The following is a 20,065-nucleotide window of genomic DNA, read 5'->3' as shown; positions in this document are numbered from 1 at the left end:
GCCACTTGGTGAGAATGAACCTGACCAATGAGGAACAAGATCCCATGGCTAACCAGACCTACTTTTGCAGCACTTTCTGTTTGCTTTACTGCAATCAGGTCCAAAATGTACTATTCTAGAGGGAATCCAAGGTGGCACATGCCTCCTTCCCTTGGTGGGAAAATGAGCATTCCCCTCCTCCAAAGCTACACCAAAATGGTTCTGGGACCAGCAGCCCCTGAATGCGATGGATACCAAGCTGACTCCCATGTATCCTAGGATCAAAGAGCTTTCTTCTCTCAGGTCTTTTCTTACAGCTATACTAGGAATGGCCAGGCCTCAGCTCTGTTCCTCTCAAGTAAATGAAGTACCTGGAACCTCACCAGATGCCCTTCCTGAGCTGATGGGGCTCATGTGCCCACGCCCATCTTATCCTGTCACAAGGCCTAAGCTATTGTCCTGCTCTGGGGACAGTTGTCACACCTTATTAAGGCAAAGAGCAGACACGGGCAACCGCTGGCAGGCTAATGCATATTAGCCTCCAGGAGCTTCAGGCAGGAAAAATGTAACTTTCTAAAAGTTACTTTCCCTAAATATTTTTCAAAAACCTAACGTCCTCATTGAATTGGATATTTAATAGCTATTGAACTAATGTTTAACCATTTATTTGCTTTTCCCAACCTGAGATAGCAAAATGAGTACATTAAATCTGTACTTTAGTTTTCCTCATAAGACAGTCAGAGCCATCTACAGTGAAAGTAGCTTTTGGGGGGTTGTCACTGTAGGGAATGGCAATATTTATTATCTACATGAACCACTTTTAAATACCATGCAGCCTGCCATGTGGATTACTAGGCCTACATGGGATAACCTATTAATATTTTATATTTTCCCCATCCAAAATAATTATTAACAGTTTGGGCTCCAGGTTTAAACTGCAGCAGTGAGGCTACAATTTCAGGCCTGAAGTCATGTTTTTCTTTGTCACTCTAGTGGATGGCACATTAAGTCCACAAGTGATATTTAACTTTCTGTGCCACTGGTGTATTTCTTCACCATATGAGTTGATAGAAAAGTTAAATATGCCAATTAGAAGTTAGCCAACTGTACCATATTTTAGGGTTCAGAGCACATGCGTTGGGGCCTGATTAGCAGTGTCCCAGTGTACACAGTCAAAAACAGCAGCATCAGTCCAGTGAGTGTAGGGCAAATATCACAAGTGCAATGGGTGCAAAGGCAAATATCACAAGTGCAATGGGTGCAAAGGCAAATATCACAAGTGCAATGAGTGCACGGACAAATAGCACAAGTGCAATGAATGCAGGTCAAATATCACAAGTGCAATGAGTGTAGGGCAAATATCACTAGTGCAATTGGTGCAAGGGCAAATATCACAAGAGCAAAAAGTGCATGGGCAAGTATCAAAAGTGCAATGAGTGCATGGGCAAGTATCACAAGTGCAATGAATGCAGGGCAAATATCACTAGTGCAATGGGTGCAAAGGCAAATATCACAAGTGCAATGGATGCAGGGAAAATATCATAAGTGCAATTAATGCAGGGCAAATATCACAAGTGCAATGAGTGTAGGGCAAATATCACAAGTGCAATGAGTGTAGGGCAAATATCACAAGTGCAATGAGTGCACGGACAAATAGCACAAGTGCAATGAATGCAGGGCAAATATCACAAGTGCAATTAATGCAGGGCAAATATCACAAGTGCAATGAGTGTAGGGCAAATATCACTAGTGCAATTGGTGCAAGGGCAAATATCACAAGAGCAAAAAGTGCATGAGCAACTATCAAAAGTGCAATGAGTGCATGGGCAAGTATCACTAGTGCAATGAGTGCAGGGCAAATATCACAAGTGCAATGATGCATGGGCAAATATCACAAGTGCAATGATGCATGGGCAAGTATCACAAGTGCAATGGGTGCAAAGGCAAATATCACAAGTGCAATGAGTGCAAAGGCAAATATCACAAGTGCAATGAGTGCAAGGGCAAATATCAGAAGTGCATTAAGTGAAATATAAATATCACAAGTGTAATGATGCATGGGCAAGTATCGCAAGTGCAACAATACGTGGGCAAATATCACAAGTGCAATGAGCGCACGGGTGAATATCACAAGTGCAATGAGTGCAAGGGCAAATACCACCCAACTGTCTTTGAATTCCGTTCACCAGCAAACAAGAGTTTGCACCCAAATTGGAATTATCCTGTTGTTGTAATAGAGGCCAAGGAAGGTAAACATGATATGAACGTTTTCAGGAGGATTTTTGCATGCCTGCTAGCCTTGATACATCTGTCGATAAGAGCCAACCCCACCATGTTATTAGCATAAAATACTTTTTTGCATTTCTACTACATTTGTGGCACACTGCAGCATGCTTATGAAAATCAACACATCGATACAACACATATTTTTGTATTATTGTTCATAGTTTATTACGTATCGGGCTTCTAATAATGAAAAGGGCTCCTAAACCATGCGTAGTTCATAATTATAAGGAACACATTGAATGTAAAAAAAATCTACTGCAAGACCGATATTGGCAAGACAACACAATATAAAAATATTTATATTAAAAAAATTAAGTACAAAAATATTTTGAGATGCCTGCATACACTTTCTCCAGTAGGGGGCGGGCTTTGACTGATTTACACAATAAAGGGCACCAGAAGGAGGAAGAGGGCTCCAGTAATTCTTGACGGAAGTGACGAAGCAGACGAGGAGGAACTGACCACGGCAAGGAGGGTGGCAGCTGGAAAGAGAAAAAAGACATTAACATAATAGCTGAGTTTTCTTTAAGTTTACAGTTTTGTTGGCTTATAGCAACAAAAGACACTGCTGAGGGGTGGGAGTGGTCCAATGAGAATGAGGCTAAGTGAGAATACAATACAGGCTGCATTCTTCAAATCTTTGGCATTAAAAGTCCAACCCAGTAACAATCTTGGAGTCTGGGACAGTCATGCAGAACGGTGTTGTTAGTAGAACCTAAAGCAGCATAGTGCAGCGGTTCCCAACCTGTGGTGTGTGGCCCCCCAAGGGTCCATGACACATTCCCAGGGGGTCCGCAGGCGTGGGCCGGCAGGAAGACACTGCTCCATCTGGAGCCTCTGTCAGAAACATGCATGATTTCATATTTATTACTTCCTTTGTGCAGCAGTTTTAAAAGCACTGCAAAGTTCCTTGTACATCCTGCAGCTTTCGGGCAAAAATAAAAGCATCAAGATACCTCTGGTGATTAATGTACCTGCTGGAGAGAGAGGGGGGTTTTGACTAGTAGCAGTTTGTGACTCATCTGCTGTAGCACAGGTGGTTAATATGCCTGCTGCAAAGAACGTGTATCATGCACAGAACAGTAATTTATGTGCAGTGCCCAGTTGAATACTGCTTCTGTCAGAGATCCTTTTGTTACGGTGCAGTCCATAAGTTACAATCATAATCTAGCACAGTGAGCCATGGACTGCCATCAAAGAGCTGCATGCAAACTGCATGGTACAGGTTAGAAAGCTATAATTTTTCCCTGTCTTTCACTTTCCTTATGCTGCTAAAAAGGTTTGCTTACGTAGAAATACATTCTTATCATTAAGGTCAACGCTAACCACTGTGTTATGTTCTGAATCCTGAGTTTGTGTGTCTCCAGACCAACCACTCTTAGAAACTGCCTCCCCGTGTGGATGACGTGTGAATCCTACACCTTGTAGTCCCCTTTGAAGTGCTCCGACACCCTACCCTGGTGTGAGAGGTGCTATAAAACAAATGAATTACATGTGACAGAGAGGCTATAGACACATGAGAGGCCCTTATCGTTTTACTCCGTTCCCCACCACATATTTATGTGAAAAAGCTTTCTCAGATCTTAAGTACCTGAAAATAAAAGCAGAAATCGCTTGGGAAATGTAGAATCTGATCTGAGAATTCAGCTTTCGTAAATAAAATGAAACATTGAAAACTTAGTTGCCAAGATGCAGCGCCAACCTTCCCATTAAAATTTTAGATTTATGCATATTTTTTCAATATAAAATAATGATATCTAAGTAATTTGAGTATCTGTTTGGTGTGTACTTTGTGTATTTTCTTGCAAATTACAGTTTTAATGTTTGAAATTTAAATCAGATAAATTGCTTGGGGGTCCCTGGCTTCCAGTAGCGATTCAGTGGGGCCCCCCAGGTGTCAAAAGGTTGGGAAAAACTGGCATAGAATACACAATGTCAGCTTGCATAGCACTGTGGCCCCCACAACAGACCCCCAGGGGCCCCAAGGGGCCACCAGACTTCACCAAGCCTGGCATACTAAGCCCACATTTACTTTAATATATGTTAAATACTTTTGCTGCTATTGGAGAAAAACTACACTTTAAGCACATTCAAGACTTTTCTATAGTGTAGCTGGGCAGAGACTGAGCAAAGATATATTCAATAAATACCTGAAAAACATCACGTACCCAGCACTCGACAAAGCTGTTACCGCTGCAAGTTTGGTTACTAGCTGCTCAAAATGACATGCGCACTAGTACCAAGGAAGTACGAAGCCTGTTTCACTAACTATGTCAAACAAAGGAGACCATATTTACTCACATACACATGCTCTATAATGGACGTGCATTAGAACAAAAGGTGACATGTTTATTGCGGTTTACTAAACTTGAGATACAAAAATATCTGGGTAATTAAATGAAGAAACTAAAAATAAAGTAGATAAATGTTTTGAGAAAACAAAGACAAACTTTAGGGGCTAGGGAATATGAGGTAGTAGAATGGACATTAAATTAAAAGTACTGAATGTTTGGTTGCAAAAAGTAAAATTAAGTGTCATATAAATAAGACAGTTAAGTCACTTAAAATTATACAAATATTAAGTAAAATTAAAAGTATCAAATATTTAAAAGGGAGTATGGAGACACCCCATGTTAACTAAATCATTAAATTAAGTTAAATATAAAAAATTAAAATCAGTTACATATAAAACAAGCATTGGCAGCGCCAAATGGTCTAGCCTTCACCATCTAGTGCAATGGTTAATATTTTTCATTACAAGCATATGCCACAAAAATGAAAGAATCTCATTTTTTGCTGCTTGTGATATGGTTGCGACAAAAATATGGAAAAAAAAGAATTGCATGTAATCTTTGCAGAATCTTAGTAGAATGTCAAAGGTTTCTCCCAGAAGGCAGGTTTTCTTAACACACGCATTTAGAAATCCTTTTCAGTTTTAATGCACAGCACAGGAAAATATGATTCTTGTTGCAATATACTAAAGAATTTCAATTAGTGTAACACAGTACTTATTTTAAACACACAGGGCTAACCAAAATTTTTAAAAAACGAATAAAGAAAAGCGTGAAAAGCACAACAACAAAGCATTGGGCCGCAAGCCATGAAACTGAAGGACAAGTCTACTTAGGCGGATGTGCACATGTAATGAGGCTGAACACTGCCACTCACAGTAGAGGACACCCAGTTGAGGAAGAGGGTTAACTCACCACCCATACTGTACGTGGTGGTGTGCGGATGTAAAATGTGATTGGAGGAAGAGGACAGACCCAAAGTCCCCCCCACATATGTCTTCATGTATGTACTTTGTATATATGATGTTTTGGTGTGCTAACGGGGAAAGAAAGAGGTAGTCCCCTGAGTGTAAATAGCGGAAAGATACACGCCATCCAATGAAAAGAACGGTAATGAAACTATAGCGCTTGGATAACCCCAAGCTAAGTGTATTTACCCGTTTTAAGGTTATGGAACAATAGATCTTTGACAACAGACAACTGAAGCTGTCTTTAGATGAGACTTCAAAATGTATACATATATGTATTGGGGGAAATATGTTTGTAGATGGCGCAACACTGCCATCTAAAGGCTAAAACTAAAAAAAGGAAATCTGAGATTTACAATGGAATTCTCAAAAAAACGAAAAAAAGTGAAATGAAGATCGGTGTGGTTCAAAAATAATTAAACACATATGGACCCGAAATTAGTTACCGCTAGGAAAATCTTCTGAGATGAATCCTGAAGTAATTAATGGTCACAAAATAATTACATGGAACTCTACAAATTAGTAGAGATCAATTCTAACAAATGCAGGGGCGGCCCCTCCACTATGGCGGAGGAGCATTGCCCCTCTGCTGAAAGGCAGCAAAAAGCAGAAAAATGAAATGATGATAAAACTATTTTAATTTCATTTTATTTTTCTGCGGACTGTAGGACGGATCCAGCAACCTCTGCGTCAGCAGTGAATTGAAGTGTTAGGTGCACTCTAAGTGCGCATGTCATTTTGGCTGGCTGACTGAGGCTGGCCAAACTGACATGCGCATTTAGAACTCTCCACCTTCATTCATAGAAAAAAAAGTTTGTTCCTACATGTACAACATAGTTATTAACAGGAGACAACTAAAAATACCCAATGAACAGGCCATGAAAGGCACGCCGTTAATTCAGGGAAACATTACGGCATGCGCATGTCCTCCATAGTAGCAAACATGGAACGAATACATAATCAGACCTAACGCCTCTGCATTGTGCCCTCCATAACTCTACTTAGTCACTGACATTCACCTAACACAAGATTTGCCATCATTTTAAAATATATCTTGAATGTGCTGGAATGAAACGGTGATGGTGCTTATGAAAAATACACTAACAAGTTCTATACAAAGTCTTTAGCTAATTTTGAATGATAAATCATAAAATACCTCAATAGCATAGTTACGTATGTGTACAGAGCTAGGGGGTGCCTTTTACAACCATTTTAACTGATATGTGTGTAGGCACTTTAGAGACTTCTTTTTGGTCTAACATAGCCAAAACATAATGCTATTAAGCACACAACAGAGAGTGGGTTGTGGGTCACCCCCCTTCACCCACTGACTTGTTTGGGTCTAGCCCCCTTCAGCCATTGCTCGTTGGAAGATTCCTTCATAGTTTGGGTCAGTCCACAGTATTTTGTGTCTGTTTACCTTTTTGTATTACATCTAGAGTTCTTGGAACAGTAATACTTTCAAGATGGCTGCCACTTATAACCAGTGCCGATTACGGCTCCCAGCTACAAATCGTAACACTTTGTGAAGTTTACATTCCGCAGCCTGCCTGACCCATTACTAAATGGGTGCGCTGTCCTTGTTTACACCACAGCGCACCTACTTAAAGGTACACAATGGCACAAACAGGGAAAGTGTGGCCTGTTATGAAGAATGCGCTGCCCTTGGGGAAGCCATGATCTCACGCCACCCTGGGGCAGTGCAATCAAGTGAAATATGGAGCAGGAGTTTAAAAGCTTCTCCCATCTTCCTCTGTGCAGGCAGCAATCCTCCTGCCCTTTCAAAAGGGATTGGAGATTCCCTTGCAGGCGGGTTTAGTGAGTGACTACATCCGTCTGCAGAGGGATGTCTGGGATGCCAATGTGACCCTCTTTCACCCTTCAAGAGGGCTGCCCTCAGGGGGTGCACTGACTTCCAGTGCACCTCCTAAGGGCATATTTGCCTCTGTGCGCACATCACTAATACAGTGTGGGCACAGCAGCAAAGTGATTCCCTGGTTTGCATGGGCCCACACCCCCGTGTAAATGATGGAACATCCTGTTTCAATAGCGCTTGGGCAACATGTGCACCACTGCTATCTGTATTACAGAAGGGGCCACACAAGTGTCTGGGGGCCCTTCCGTTATATCAAAGAGCCCTGCGGGCACACAAAGCGGGCATAAACAGCTGTTAAGCCCTCTGGGCACTTTCTGTAATACACCCCCAGATGTCTGCTGCAGAATGCACAGCACTTTATGTCAGTGGCGGAGGGGGTGTATGGTGGGGCTTGATGGTCCATGTAAGCTCTTCACTCCCCCTTGCTGCAGACTTCCTCCCTCCCCACCCCATGCAGGGATCCACTGCTTCAGGAGTCAGCTGATACCTACTACCTGTCACATGCCTCCCCAACCTCACTGATTCCTTCCCTTGCTTGTTTCCCTGCAGGCCTTGCCAGCATAGCAGGCCCTTTGGTGGGCTGCAGCTGAGCATTTGACTGCAGGAGATCCTGCGCATCCCACCAAGCCTACGTATGAGCAGCAACATCAGACCATGGGTGGCACTTTCAGTTATAACCAAACCTACTGGCTTTGCCAATGTTTCTGTGTTGTAACCTACACCCAAAACAACCTCAACTTTCACTGAAAAGTGTTCTTATTTAACAAGTAACCTGTTTTCTGTAGCCCTTGCTAAAAGTATATTTTACTGTGTTGTAGCAATGTAAATAACAAGTGCTCCTACTAATGAGCTCAGCAATATCATTTTTATCAATCTCAGGAGGTTGAAATGCTGAGCTGTTCCTGCTGGGTTTCCATCTTAAGCCCTGAAGTTTACACGTAAATCTCTGTCTCTGTACAATACTGACACATATAAACATCGAAACGTGCCCACCTATCGTGTGAATGAAACAGAATTATTGACAGAGCATTCTTTACAACCTGGTGTCCAGATGCAACATTTCTTTTGTTCACTTTTTATGTTTTTGAGCTTTCATACAGTGCCACATGTTGAGAGTAGTCTCACAGCATTACGAAAATAATACAAACCACTGTTCTCATGTTAGTTGATTTGTTTAGCGTACATTTGCAAACCTTTTTGATGCTGAAGAGACTGATGTAACCAACAATAATTAAGACACAAAATAAACAAGAACGTGCAAGTCAACGGGAGGACTATGGGCCTGATTTTGAACTCAGCGGATGGGTTGTCCGTCACAACGGTGAGGGATATTTCGTACACGGAAATCTAAATCCCATTATGGCCTAGGTACTTAGATTTCGGCAGATGGGATATCTGTCACCGGCGTGATGGAGTAACCCATCCACGAGTTCTAAATCAAGCCTTATGTATTAAAAAACAATACTTTTAAAAGCTTTCTGAATTCCCATAAGTTTTGGCCACTGCATACGGAAGGGGCGGAGAGTTCCATTGTTTTGTCGCTGCCAGTGAGAATGCTGGCGCTTCATAAATGGGCAGTTCATGTTGTCGGCACCCACAGTAGAGATTTGTTAGCTGACCAGAGACACCGGTCCGAGAGTAGCCAGCTATATCTGGCCCCCTGGAACTGCAGTGCATGGAAGTGAACGTGGAAGTTGCCTTGAATAACTAATTAACTGGTAGCCAATGCAGAGGCCTAAAGTTTGTGTTATGTTATATTGATTCATATAGCACACTAATCCCCTGAGGGGCATCCAGGCACTAGGGCAGATGTGTAAATTTGTGGTCCTCAAGATGCTTATACAAAGAGCCAGGGCTTCCTCTTCTTGGAATGATCTCTTGAGATATGTTGGCCAATAATGAGTCTGGCTGTGCTATTTTGAGCCTCTGTAAAAGTTTTGCTGGAGCTTCCAGGTGGAAGGGGTCCTCATATTCTAGCTTTGGCACACGACATTTAACAGAGGGACAACCGGAAGCACCTTCTTTTAGAGTTTTCATTAGCAGGACGCAGGAGATTGCACCATTGGGAAGTTGAGCATGTAATAACATATCTCCCTCCAGATGGAAACCAGGTTCTGCACAGATAAAAGGTGGAGGACCCATTATTAGAGGTTATGCTGCCTTGCGCCGGATATCTGAACCCTTAGCGAGTAGAACAATTCCCGCTTTAATTGGATTTAGCTTAAATTATTGGCCACCGACCACCGTGTCATGGAGCCTTGCACATGTTCATCAGCTGGGGGCCCATTGTGAGGTTTAGAGGCTAAAATCCACTGTGGGGTCATCAGCATACATTTTGGTCAGTGGATGCATAAATATGTGAAAAGGACATAAGTCGGAAAAGAAATATGTGGAACTCCACAGATGATTATTTTGAGCTAGGAGGTAATTGGAGGCATGATGAGAGAATGAGATGTAATAAACCTAGGCCCCAAGGCACCATCATCCACCAAGCATGTCTGCCAAGTTTCCCAGGTGCATGCGTGATGTAATGCTACATTTCAGGCTTTTTCTTTGCATTCTGGGAGTTGTAGTCCTGTTTTATAATGGAACAACCACAAGTACAAGTCCCAGAATGCAAAGAAAAACCTGGACTGGAGCAGCACATCACGCATGGACCTGGGAAACTTGGCAGGGCTGACCAAGGTTACGCATTTCATCCAATACGACCATGACTGGTTTGTTACAATAACCTGTCTGAAACCCACCTGAACTCAGTGTTGGTAAAACATTGCAAATGATGTAGCATTTTTTGTCAGTAGTTTACACAAATAACTTAGCAAAGATATGGTGTGATTGATGCTTAGATGTCAAAGAAACAGAATTTGTTCTTGTTTATGGTTGAGCATCACCAAAACAATGTTCAGTCTTGGATGTTAGAGGTAAACTTTGAGGGTTTCATCCCCACACTTTCAGAAGGTGCAAAATGCCAGGGATTCTGCACTGACTCTGAGCTCACATCCAAGACCATCGTGACCAGGAAGGCACAAAAGGATTGATGCTAGCTGAACATCCTAGGAGAATTTTCCCTATAAGTCAAATAGAACATTTTCCTAGACAACCCCATCACTCACCAGCTCCCCCTGTCACCCTGATTCAAATTAAAAGCCTCCCAAAGTCTTCACTACCAGCAAACCTCACTTTCCCTCCAGCAGATTTGGATGTCAAGTACTAATTAACTGGAAAACCAGAAAACCAATAGGAGAAAGATGCAAAACTAGGCATTGTCCTCCTTTGTATCCATACCCTGGAGAGACATGTACCTAAAACCAAAACCCTCCCCATGCCTGGCTCTGTTTCAGCCAATTTTTCTCAATCCTCTGTGGTAGATGCCTCCATTGAACATGTAACCTTCCCACATCATCTATAGGTGTTCATAAAATGCGCAATCACAAACCTTTCCGGGTGACGTGCACTCTGGCTTTCTGGCTCTGCTTGTGAGTCAGTGGGTACCAGGACTCATCCAGGTCTTGAATCCATTCAGTAGCCTCACAGTAGACCTGGCCCCAGTCTGAGAGCTGGACACTAAGGATGGTCAGCCGGTAAGAAGCCCTTCCCATCTTCTCCATGCTGATCTCGCTGGCCGAGTGCCTCTCCAGGTACGCTGGCCCTGGACTGACCACAAAGTCCCGGGAGAGTGAGAGAATGCTGCGGGTCTGGGCATCTTGCTGCAGGTACCAGGCAACAGACAGGTGTGTGTGTCGATGGGTTTTTGTGGATACTTCACAGGTGAGTTGTAGGAGATCTTCCGCCTCCACGTCCAGGTTTGTAGGCATCATCAAAACTTTCAATGTGTCTGGAATAACTGCGAAGAAGTGAGACAAATTTCTCGGTAGGCTAATACATACAAGCACATTTTTATGGCAATAAAATCTAGTGAAGGATTGAAAACATCTGGAGTTATTAACCAACATGAATACACTCTTAGCATATTCTTCAGAAGTAACATCATGGACAACGTGCACTCATTTTGTTCTTTCATAAAGATTCAGTTCTGCATTAACAGCTACCATGTTTATTGTGCATGCCCATGTTATATTAACATGTTTAAATTATGTCACCTCTGACGTGCACACGCCTCATTTTTGCCCCTGACACAACAAAAAGAGACTTCTCAATTAAGCTCGCTCAGCATCTGAAATCTTCACTGTTGTGTCTTTCCTCAAGGTCTGTTTCCACTCTTCTCTTGAGAAAACCCTGCACCTGTTAGTGCCACAATCTAGAGTTTAACTTTCTTTCACTTGTCTGCTGCTTCAACTGTCTGAACAAAAGGTGTTAAAGATGCTGAAATGAGGGGGGTTAGCGTTAGATACTCAACTGCTAGGTGACGCAAAGCTCTGTTATAGCGGGCTGGGATGTCGCCATATTGCCTGTTTTTGCATTCTAAACGTGTTTTAGACTTCAAGTAGGCTCAAAGCTACTGTTTTGTCTTCACAGAAGATGGGGCCTTGGACTGGGAACTGCCTGCTGTCCCCTCAGTTGGAAAGTCCAACTAATCAGAAATTGGTTGCACTGAGAGAAGTGATAGAAAGGACTGATGGCTGCAACAAGTCCCTTTGGGCAATGGCGCGTTAGCAGTGTTGAAGGATGCGTTACTGAATGTTGTGATGGAAGAGTGCCCAGTCAAAGGAGACTGGACAAAAATCTCAAACTGGGAACTGAAGAAAGGAGGGAACATTTAGACATCCTGAAGGATATGTTTGAACAGTACTCGGGCATAGCTGCCCTACAGGACAACCTCAGAAAGTTGTAGGTGCCGACGTTGTGCAGGGGTTGGAGAGTTCCAGCCAAATTCTACCAATTGCTATGTGGCGGACTTTTTTCTCATGTGTAGCTCGCCAACAGTACGTTGGCGATCGTGAGCACAAATTGGCGTTCCCTAGCCTGATTTTTTAGGTGCTAGGAGGGCACCAGGCAAGAGTTCTCAATCTACTCATGCGACTGCAAAATCAACTTGAGCAGCAGAGCCCCCTGGAATGCCGCGTTGTGCCGTTCATGCTGATTTTACAGTGCGGAACGAGCTCCTGCCTCTAACAATCCGCACGAGCAGCGCGACATGCTGATATTCGCCTGTTCGCAGAACTCCGCAGAATCTCACAGAGTTTTCATGTAAGTCCGTAGATTTCCACAGAGTGAAGCTCCACCAGTTCCACCCAACCCTGCTACATACACCAATGAATATTCCTGATATATGGGGGGGCTCAGGGCATTCCACAGGGGGGCCCTATCATTCTGCGTTATGGCAATGCATGGCAGCCTGCTGCAGCAAAGTATTGCAAGACAGATGCCCTTATGCCCCAGGTATCCTGCTTTGAAAAGCTCTAATTGCATTTTATGCCAATAAAGTAAGACAAAAGAAATAATACAAATCTCCAGCTGTTGGTAGCAAAATAATGGAAAATTATTTTTAAATACATGTAATCCGTGGTCACGCAGCGTGATTCGAAGGTAACTGGTTCATCTAGAAGCGATTGCAGGCTTTCAGTTTAGCTGTTTTTACAGTTCAAGAGTTCTTTACATAAAGGGACTCTTTTGTGACAGGTTCCTGTTATTTACACAGGGGCTGGAAGCCCTGTCAATAGGAGGAGATTTCCTGGCTTTAGTCAACCCTTCTCCATTAGATGAACAACACTGCCACCATGTGGCATGTTATAGTATGTGCACTTGTACTTTGTGAATATATTATACTGTTTGCTGTGGAAAAGGCAATGGTCTGGAGGACCACTGGCAACTCTTAAATAGGGGTGAGCAAAGAATTATGCTCCGCTGGCAGAATTAGCTGAGTCTTCCCCACTCTGCCCGAAGCGCAGAGTTCTGAAAAACTCTGGGAAGCAAAGCGAAGCAGAGTTGTTTCTCTTGGGCGGCTTGCCACCAATAGGTTGGAGAGTGAGAGAAATCTCTACGTTGGCGAGCGGGATTTCTGAATGCCGCTCACGTTGAGGAAGTTGGCGCTTGAGTACAAAATCTACTTGAGCGGCAGAAAGAAGTTAGCGCCCTCTTGCTCTCTGCATGATGTGGTTCACGCTGATTTTACAGTGCAGGAGAAACTTCTTGTACTGAAAAACAGTGCGAACAGTGCAACTTACCCAAACTCTGCCACTCGCAGAACTCTGTGTAGAACGAGAGAGCTTTTTTCGGCACTTCAGGGAGTTCTGCATAGTGGAACTCCGCCCAGGCCTACTCTTAATCAAACTATTTCCAACAGTACTTTACGGAAAATGGGCTGTGTTTAAAAAATATTTAAAAACCCGATCTGCATGCCTAACAAATCCTCTCTTTTCTAATAAATTTATCATTCATATTGTAGTTCACATAACAATTGCCCACAATATTTTGCTCCTAGCTATTTAGGTGTAGATGGCACAGCAGCAAACTAGCTACCTCTGCAGAAATTACACTTCTGTGTGATCTTGCTGCCTTTTGGAGACACCAAAGTGTACACCTCGTGAGAGCATGTTGAACGTTCTTTACCACAGCCTTGCCAAGTTTCTCACATCCATGTGTGAAGAGCTGCTCCAGTCCAGGTTTTATCTTTGAATTCTGGGAATTTTAGGCTTGTTTATTTGATTATAAAACAGGACTACAAGTCCCAGAATTCACAGAAAAATACTAGCTGGAGCAGCACATTACACATGGACCTGGGAACTTTAGCAGTTATGTTACCAATTGACTTGCATTGCAATGACAGTATAAATGACACCATTTTGTCTTGCAAGATGTTAACCCCCTATCTACCTAGAACCTCTGCTGTAAGGACCAATGCATGTTATTGTCTTGGAAGACAATTCACTGCAGTGACAAAGGTAGTGAAAACGTGTCGGTTTTTGAAAGGCTGCCTTCTTCCACGAACAAGGTATGAAATAGGAATTTGGAGAAACAGTGCCTGGTGCTTAAACATGACCGATAACAAGAGTCTTTGACTAAGAAATACTTATACAAGGCTCATACATTGGGGCTGTTGCTTCCACCTAGAAGCACAAAGTCTGGATAATATGACTCAAGGGCAAGTGAAGTGTCAGGTGTAAAACTGGTTGCATAAAAGTTTGAATGTAAAATATATAATTGGTGAATTAATTGAGTTAGGTTTAAGTAAAGACAAATGAGAATGCACATGTGAGAAGGCTGAAGAGTTTCCTTCATTGAGGTCCAATAACTATATTTACTGGATATTGATAATTAAGGCATCTCTTACCCATGCACACCTATGTGGTTCTGTCCAGTGGTCGAAGTGGATTAAAAAAAGTATGAAAACTGTGATGCTGCATGCAGTGGGGGTGCGGTCAGTGAGCGTGGGGGGGTCGAAGGTGTGGTAAAAAAACCGACTATTCTGTACTTTATTTGGTCTTACACTGTCAGGTAGCTACATATAAAATAAAGCATAGCTTAAATGAAAAATAAATTAAAAAATTGATACCCAGTGAAAAATGCGCTTCAGTACATTATGAAACCTTTCTTAGTTAATGCACTGCAGAGGTCTGTGTGCAACCAGAAATCCACAAAATTAACTCTTGGTTGTTGCAGTGGAGAGTGGTGACTTGTGTATTTTTAGTGCTACGAGGTCACAGCCTGTGACAGGAAGCACTGTGAACGTGTGAGTCAGTATGTCAAACTTGCATTACACACAGTATAAGATAGACTGCTACAAAAAAGTGCAAAAAGGTTTAAGATAAAATGATGCTTCTAAAATATAGATTTTAGCAATGCCCAGACTTTACGTAATACATTTTTTTGACATTACTATCCCTTCAACACTTCGTCAGGGGTAGTGAGTGCTAAATAAATACAATTACAATATAAAGCACACACTTCACAGCTCAGTTGCAATACCACTCAAAAACAATGAATCAATTAAATCCACCACCAGCTCCCAAGCGTCCTTTACATTTGCAGATTAACTCATTGCGCACATTTGCATTTCCTTCAGGGCAGCAGGCACCCTGGCAGGAAGGCTTGTTTAGCTGTCTGCCTGGCTTCAGATTCACAGCACAGGAGGACTCACTGCATGACGCTTCAACAACAGTATTTAAAATATAGGAATGAACCATCCGGGGACGGTAGTCTTTTTAAAGAAAGTACGAGAACGTTTTTTTCATAGGCCAAAAAAAGTATGGTTCCACCCACTTTGACCTTGGGTTCTGTCTGTTAGTGAGCATTATTTTCACTATGTGCAGAGTGTTGGAAGTTGGCTCAGTATGCACTATCTCAAAGTAAGAGATAGTGTGCACAGAGTCCAAGGGTTCCCCTTAGAGGTTGATAGTGGCAAAATTAGATAATTCTAATGCTCTATTTTGTGGTAGTGTGGTCGAGCAGTAGGCTTATCAGAGGGTAGTGTTAAGCATTTGTTGTACACACACAAGCAATAAATGAGGAACACACCCTCAAAGACTTAACTACAGGCCAATAGGTTTTTATATAGAAAAATAGCTTTTCTTAATTTATTTTTAGAACCACAAGATTCAAGATTTGGAGTAAATACATAAAATGCAAGGTACTCCACACAGGTAAATTAGGAACTTTGAATTAGAGCAATAACATATACAGTTTTAGTTAAAATGGCAATAAGCTATTTTAAAAATGGACACAGTGCAAAAATCAACAGTTCCTGGGGAAGGTAAGTAATGGTTAGTTTCTCAGGTAAGTAAGACACAAGTCTCAGTTCCTGTGCATTGGCAGCCCACTGTTGGGGGTTCAAGGCAACCCCAAAGTTACCACACCACCAGCACAGGGCCAGTCAGGTGCAGAGGTCAAATAGGAGCCCAAAACATATAGGCGCCTATGAAGAACAGGGGTGCTCTGGTTCCAGTCTGCCTACGGGTAAGTACCCGCGTCCTCGGAGGGCAGACCAGGGGGGTTTTGTAGAGCACTGGGGGGGGACACAAGTAGGCACACAAAACACACCCTCAGCAGCACAGGGGCGGCCGGGTGCAGTGTGCAAAGCAGGCGTCGGGTTTGTGATAGGAATCAATGGAGGGATCCGGGGGTCACTCCAGCAGTTCAGGCACGGCACGGGGGCTTCTCGGGCCAGCCACCAACTCGGCTAGGCAGAGGGTCACCTGGTGGTCACTCCTGCACTGAGGTTCGGTTCCTTCTGGTCCTGGGGCTGCGGGTGCAGTGCTTGGTCCAGGCGTCGGGTTCCTTGTTATAGGCAGACGCGGTCAGGGGGAGCCTCTGGATTATCTCTGCATGCGTCGCTGTGAAAGTCCAGGGGGGTCGTCTCGGGCTACTCACGAGGTCGCAGTCACCTGGGAGTCCTCCCTGTAGTGTTGGTTCTCTGGAGCTCAAGCCAGAGGCATCGGGTGCAGAGGCTGAAGTCTCACACTTCCGGCGGGAAGAGTGAAGTCTTTGAAAGTTGCAAGAAAGTTTCAAAGTTGTTGCTGTTGTTGAGCAGAGCCACTGCTCACTGGAGTTTCTTGGTCCTTTGGTTCAGGGCAGTCCTCTGAGGCTTCAGAGGTCACTGGTCCCTGTCGGATGTGTCGCTATTGCAGTTTTCTTCGAGGTAGGAGACAGGCTGGTAGGACTGGGGCCAAAGCAGTTGTGGTCTCCGTCGTCTCTGCAGGGCTTTCAGGTCAGCAGTCCTTCTTCTTGTTTCAGGTTGCAGAAATCTGATTTCCTGGGTTATTGGGTGCCCATAAATACTAAATTTAGGGGGGGTGTTTAGGTCAGCAGGGCAGTAGCCAATGGCTACTGTCCTGGAGGGGGGCTACACCCTCTTTGTGCCTCCTCCCTAAAGGGAGGGGGACACATCCCTAATCCTATTGGGGGAATCCTCCAATACTAAGATGGAGGATTTCTAAAGGCAGGGGTCCCCTCAGCCCAGGGCACCTTAGGGGCTGTCCTGACTGGTAGGTGACTCCTCCTTGTTTTTCTCATTATCTCCTCCAGCCTTGCTGCCAAAAGTGGGGCAGTGGCCGGAAGGGCGGGCATCTCCACTAGCTGGGATGCCCTGTGGCGCTGTAACAAAGGGGGTGAGCCTTTGAGGCTCACCGCCAGGTGTTACAGTTCCTGCAGGGGGAGGAGAGAAGCACCTCCACCCAGTACAGGCTTTGTTCCTGGCCAAAGAGTGACAAAGGCACTCTCCCCTTGTGGCCAGCAACTCGTCTGGGTGTGGCAGGCTGACAGAAACTGGTCAGCCTAGCACTAGGAGTCGGACTGGTATTCAGGGGCATCTCTAAGATGCCCTCTGGGTGTATTTTACAATAAATTCCACACTGGCATCAGTGTGCATTTATTGTGCTGAGAAGTTTGACACCAAACTTCCCAGATTTCAGTGTAGCCATTATGGAACTGTGGAGTTCATGTTTGACAAACTCCCAGACCATACACTCTTTATGGCTACCCTGCACTTATAATGTGTAAGGTTTTGCTTAGACACTGTAGGGGCATAGTTCTCATGCACATATGCCCTCACCTGTGGTATAGTGCACCCTGCCTTAGGGCTGTAAGGCCTGCTAGTGGGGTGACTTACCTATGCCACAGGCAGTGTGAGGTTGGCATGGCACTCTGAAGGGACTTAGTCATTTTCTCCACCACCAGCACACACAAGCTGTGAGGCAGTGTGCATGTGCTGAGGGATCCCCAGGGTGGCATAAGACATGCTGCAGCCCTTAGAGACCTTCCCTGGCATCAGGGCCCTTGGTACCAGGGGTACCATTTACAAGGGGCTTATCTGGGTGCCAGGGCAGTGCCAATTGTGGAAGCAAAGGTATAGTTTAGGGAAAGAACACTGGTGCTGGGGCCTGGTTAGCAGGGTCCCAGCACACTTTCAATCATAACTGGCATCAGCAAAAGGCAAAAAGCCAGGGGGTAACAATGCCAAGGAGGCATTTCCTTACACAGAGGTAGTGGAAGCCGCATGATGTACCCTATAATGATGACATCACAGGGTTAACCCACAACCCGTCCTTATCGGCTCTGTACTTCGCTGGTGAAGAACTAGGGGTTGGCACAAGGAAGTCCTGTTTACTTTCTGTTCCTGCCACTGCCCTCATGACCTCTGACTTCTGAGGCCAGGGAAAGCAAGGGGAGTCCCAGAAGTGACAAACGGCAAAGCAGGGACTGTTGCTGTACCCTCTAGCTGCCACTAAGTGACGTCCATGGTTGGGACCCCCAATGTGTTCAGATGGAAACCAATAAATGCATGACCTGTGGTCAAACCTCTTTGCCCTGGGACATAGCGTGCTCTACAAAGGTATGGTGTATACGTCTGTGGGATCTGTAGCCCTAATGTAGGCATAGGGAGGCAGATCACATGCAATCATTAGTAATTGACTGCACTAGCTGTAATAACTCTGTAGGAAGGTAGCCTCTTACTAGCCTTATTACCCCCACTTTTAGCCTGTTTGTGAGTATATGTCAGGGTGTTTTTACAGTCTCACTGGGATCCTGCTAGCCAGGGCCCCAGTGCTCATAGTGGAAACCCTATGTTGTCAGTGTGTTTGATATGTGTCACTGGGATCCTGATAGCCAGGAACCCAGTGCTCATAAGTTGTGCCCTGTATGTGTTCCCTGTGTGGTGCCTAACTGTATCACTGAGGCTCTGCTAACCAGAACCTCAGTGTTTATGCTCGCTCTGCTTTTACAATTGTCACTGCAGGCTAGTGACCATTTTCACCAATTCTGATTGGCACACTGGAACACTCATATAATTCCCTAGTATATGGTACCTAGGTACCCAGGGTATTGGGGTTCCAGGAGATCCCTATGGACTGCCGAATGTCTTTTGCCACCCATAGGGAGCTCAAACAATTCTTACACAGGACTGCCACTGCAGCCTGAGTGAAATAACATCCACGTTATTTCACAGCCATTTTACACTGTACTTAAGCACCTTATAAGTCACCTATATGTCTAACCTTCACTGGGTTAAGGTTGGGTGCTAAGTTACTTAGTGTGTGGGCACCCTGGCACTAGCCAAGGTGCCCCCACATTGTTCTGGGCAATTTCCCCGGACTTTGTGAGTGCAGGGACACCATTACATGCGTGGACTACACATAGGTCAATACCTATATGTAGCTTCACAATGGTAACTCCGAACATGGCCATGTAACAGGTCTAAGATCATGGAATTGTCCCCCCAAGCCAAATCTGGTATTAGGGTGCCAATCCCATGCATCCCCGGGGCTCCAGCATGGACCCCGGGTACTGCCAAACTAGCTCTCGGTGGTTTTCACTGCAGCTGCTGCTGCTGCCAACCCACAGACAGGGTTCTGCCCCCCTGGGCAGCCCAGTCCCAGGAAGGCAGAACAAAGAATTTCCTCTGAGAGAGGGTGTTACAACCGCTCCCTTTGGAAATAGGTGTTAAGGGCTGGGGAGGAGTAGCCTCCCCCAGCCTCTGGAAATGCTTTGAAGGGCACAGATGGTGCCCTCCTTGCATAAGCCAGTCTACACCGGTTCAGGGATCCCCCCAAGCACTGCTCTGGCGTGCAACTGGACAAAGGAAAGGGGAGTGACCACTCCCCTGTCCATCACCACCCCAGGGGTGGTGCCCAGAGCTCCTCCAGTGTGTGCCAGACCTCTGCCATCTTGAATGCAGAGGCGTGAGGGCAAAATGCAGACCTCTGAGTGGCCAGTGCCAGCAGGTGACATCAGAGACCCCTCCTGATAGGCTCTTACCTGGTTAGGTAGCC

General features: G+C 44.5%; 1 protein-coding gene across 1 annotated transcript in view; it reads right to left on the bottom strand.

Moving 5' to 3' along the window:
- Positions 1-2,424: 2,424 nt before the first annotated feature.
- LOC138249273 (immunoglobulin superfamily member 2-like) overlaps positions 2,425-20,065 on the bottom strand; it is a 42,991-nt gene continuing 25,350 nt past the window's right edge. The window contains exons 3-4 of the mRNA XM_069203235.1: positions 10,837-11,244; positions 2,425-2,747 (exon numbers count right to left, since the gene is read on the bottom strand). Of these exons, the coding sequence (XP_069059336.1) occupies positions 2,644-2,747; positions 10,837-11,244 (512 nt within the window). The 3' untranslated portion in view covers positions 2,425-2,643. The remainder of the gene's footprint in view (positions 2,748-10,836; positions 11,245-20,065) is intronic.

The sequence above is a fragment of the Pleurodeles waltl genome, chromosome 8, assembly GCF_031143425.1.
Source record: "Pleurodeles waltl isolate 20211129_DDA chromosome 8, aPleWal1.hap1.20221129, whole genome shotgun sequence".
NCBI lineage: Eukaryota > Metazoa > Chordata > Amphibia > Caudata > Salamandridae > Pleurodeles > Pleurodeles waltl.
The sequence above is the reverse complement of the archived record's forward strand: the minus strand, read 5'-3'. Positions and strand labels throughout refer to the sequence as shown.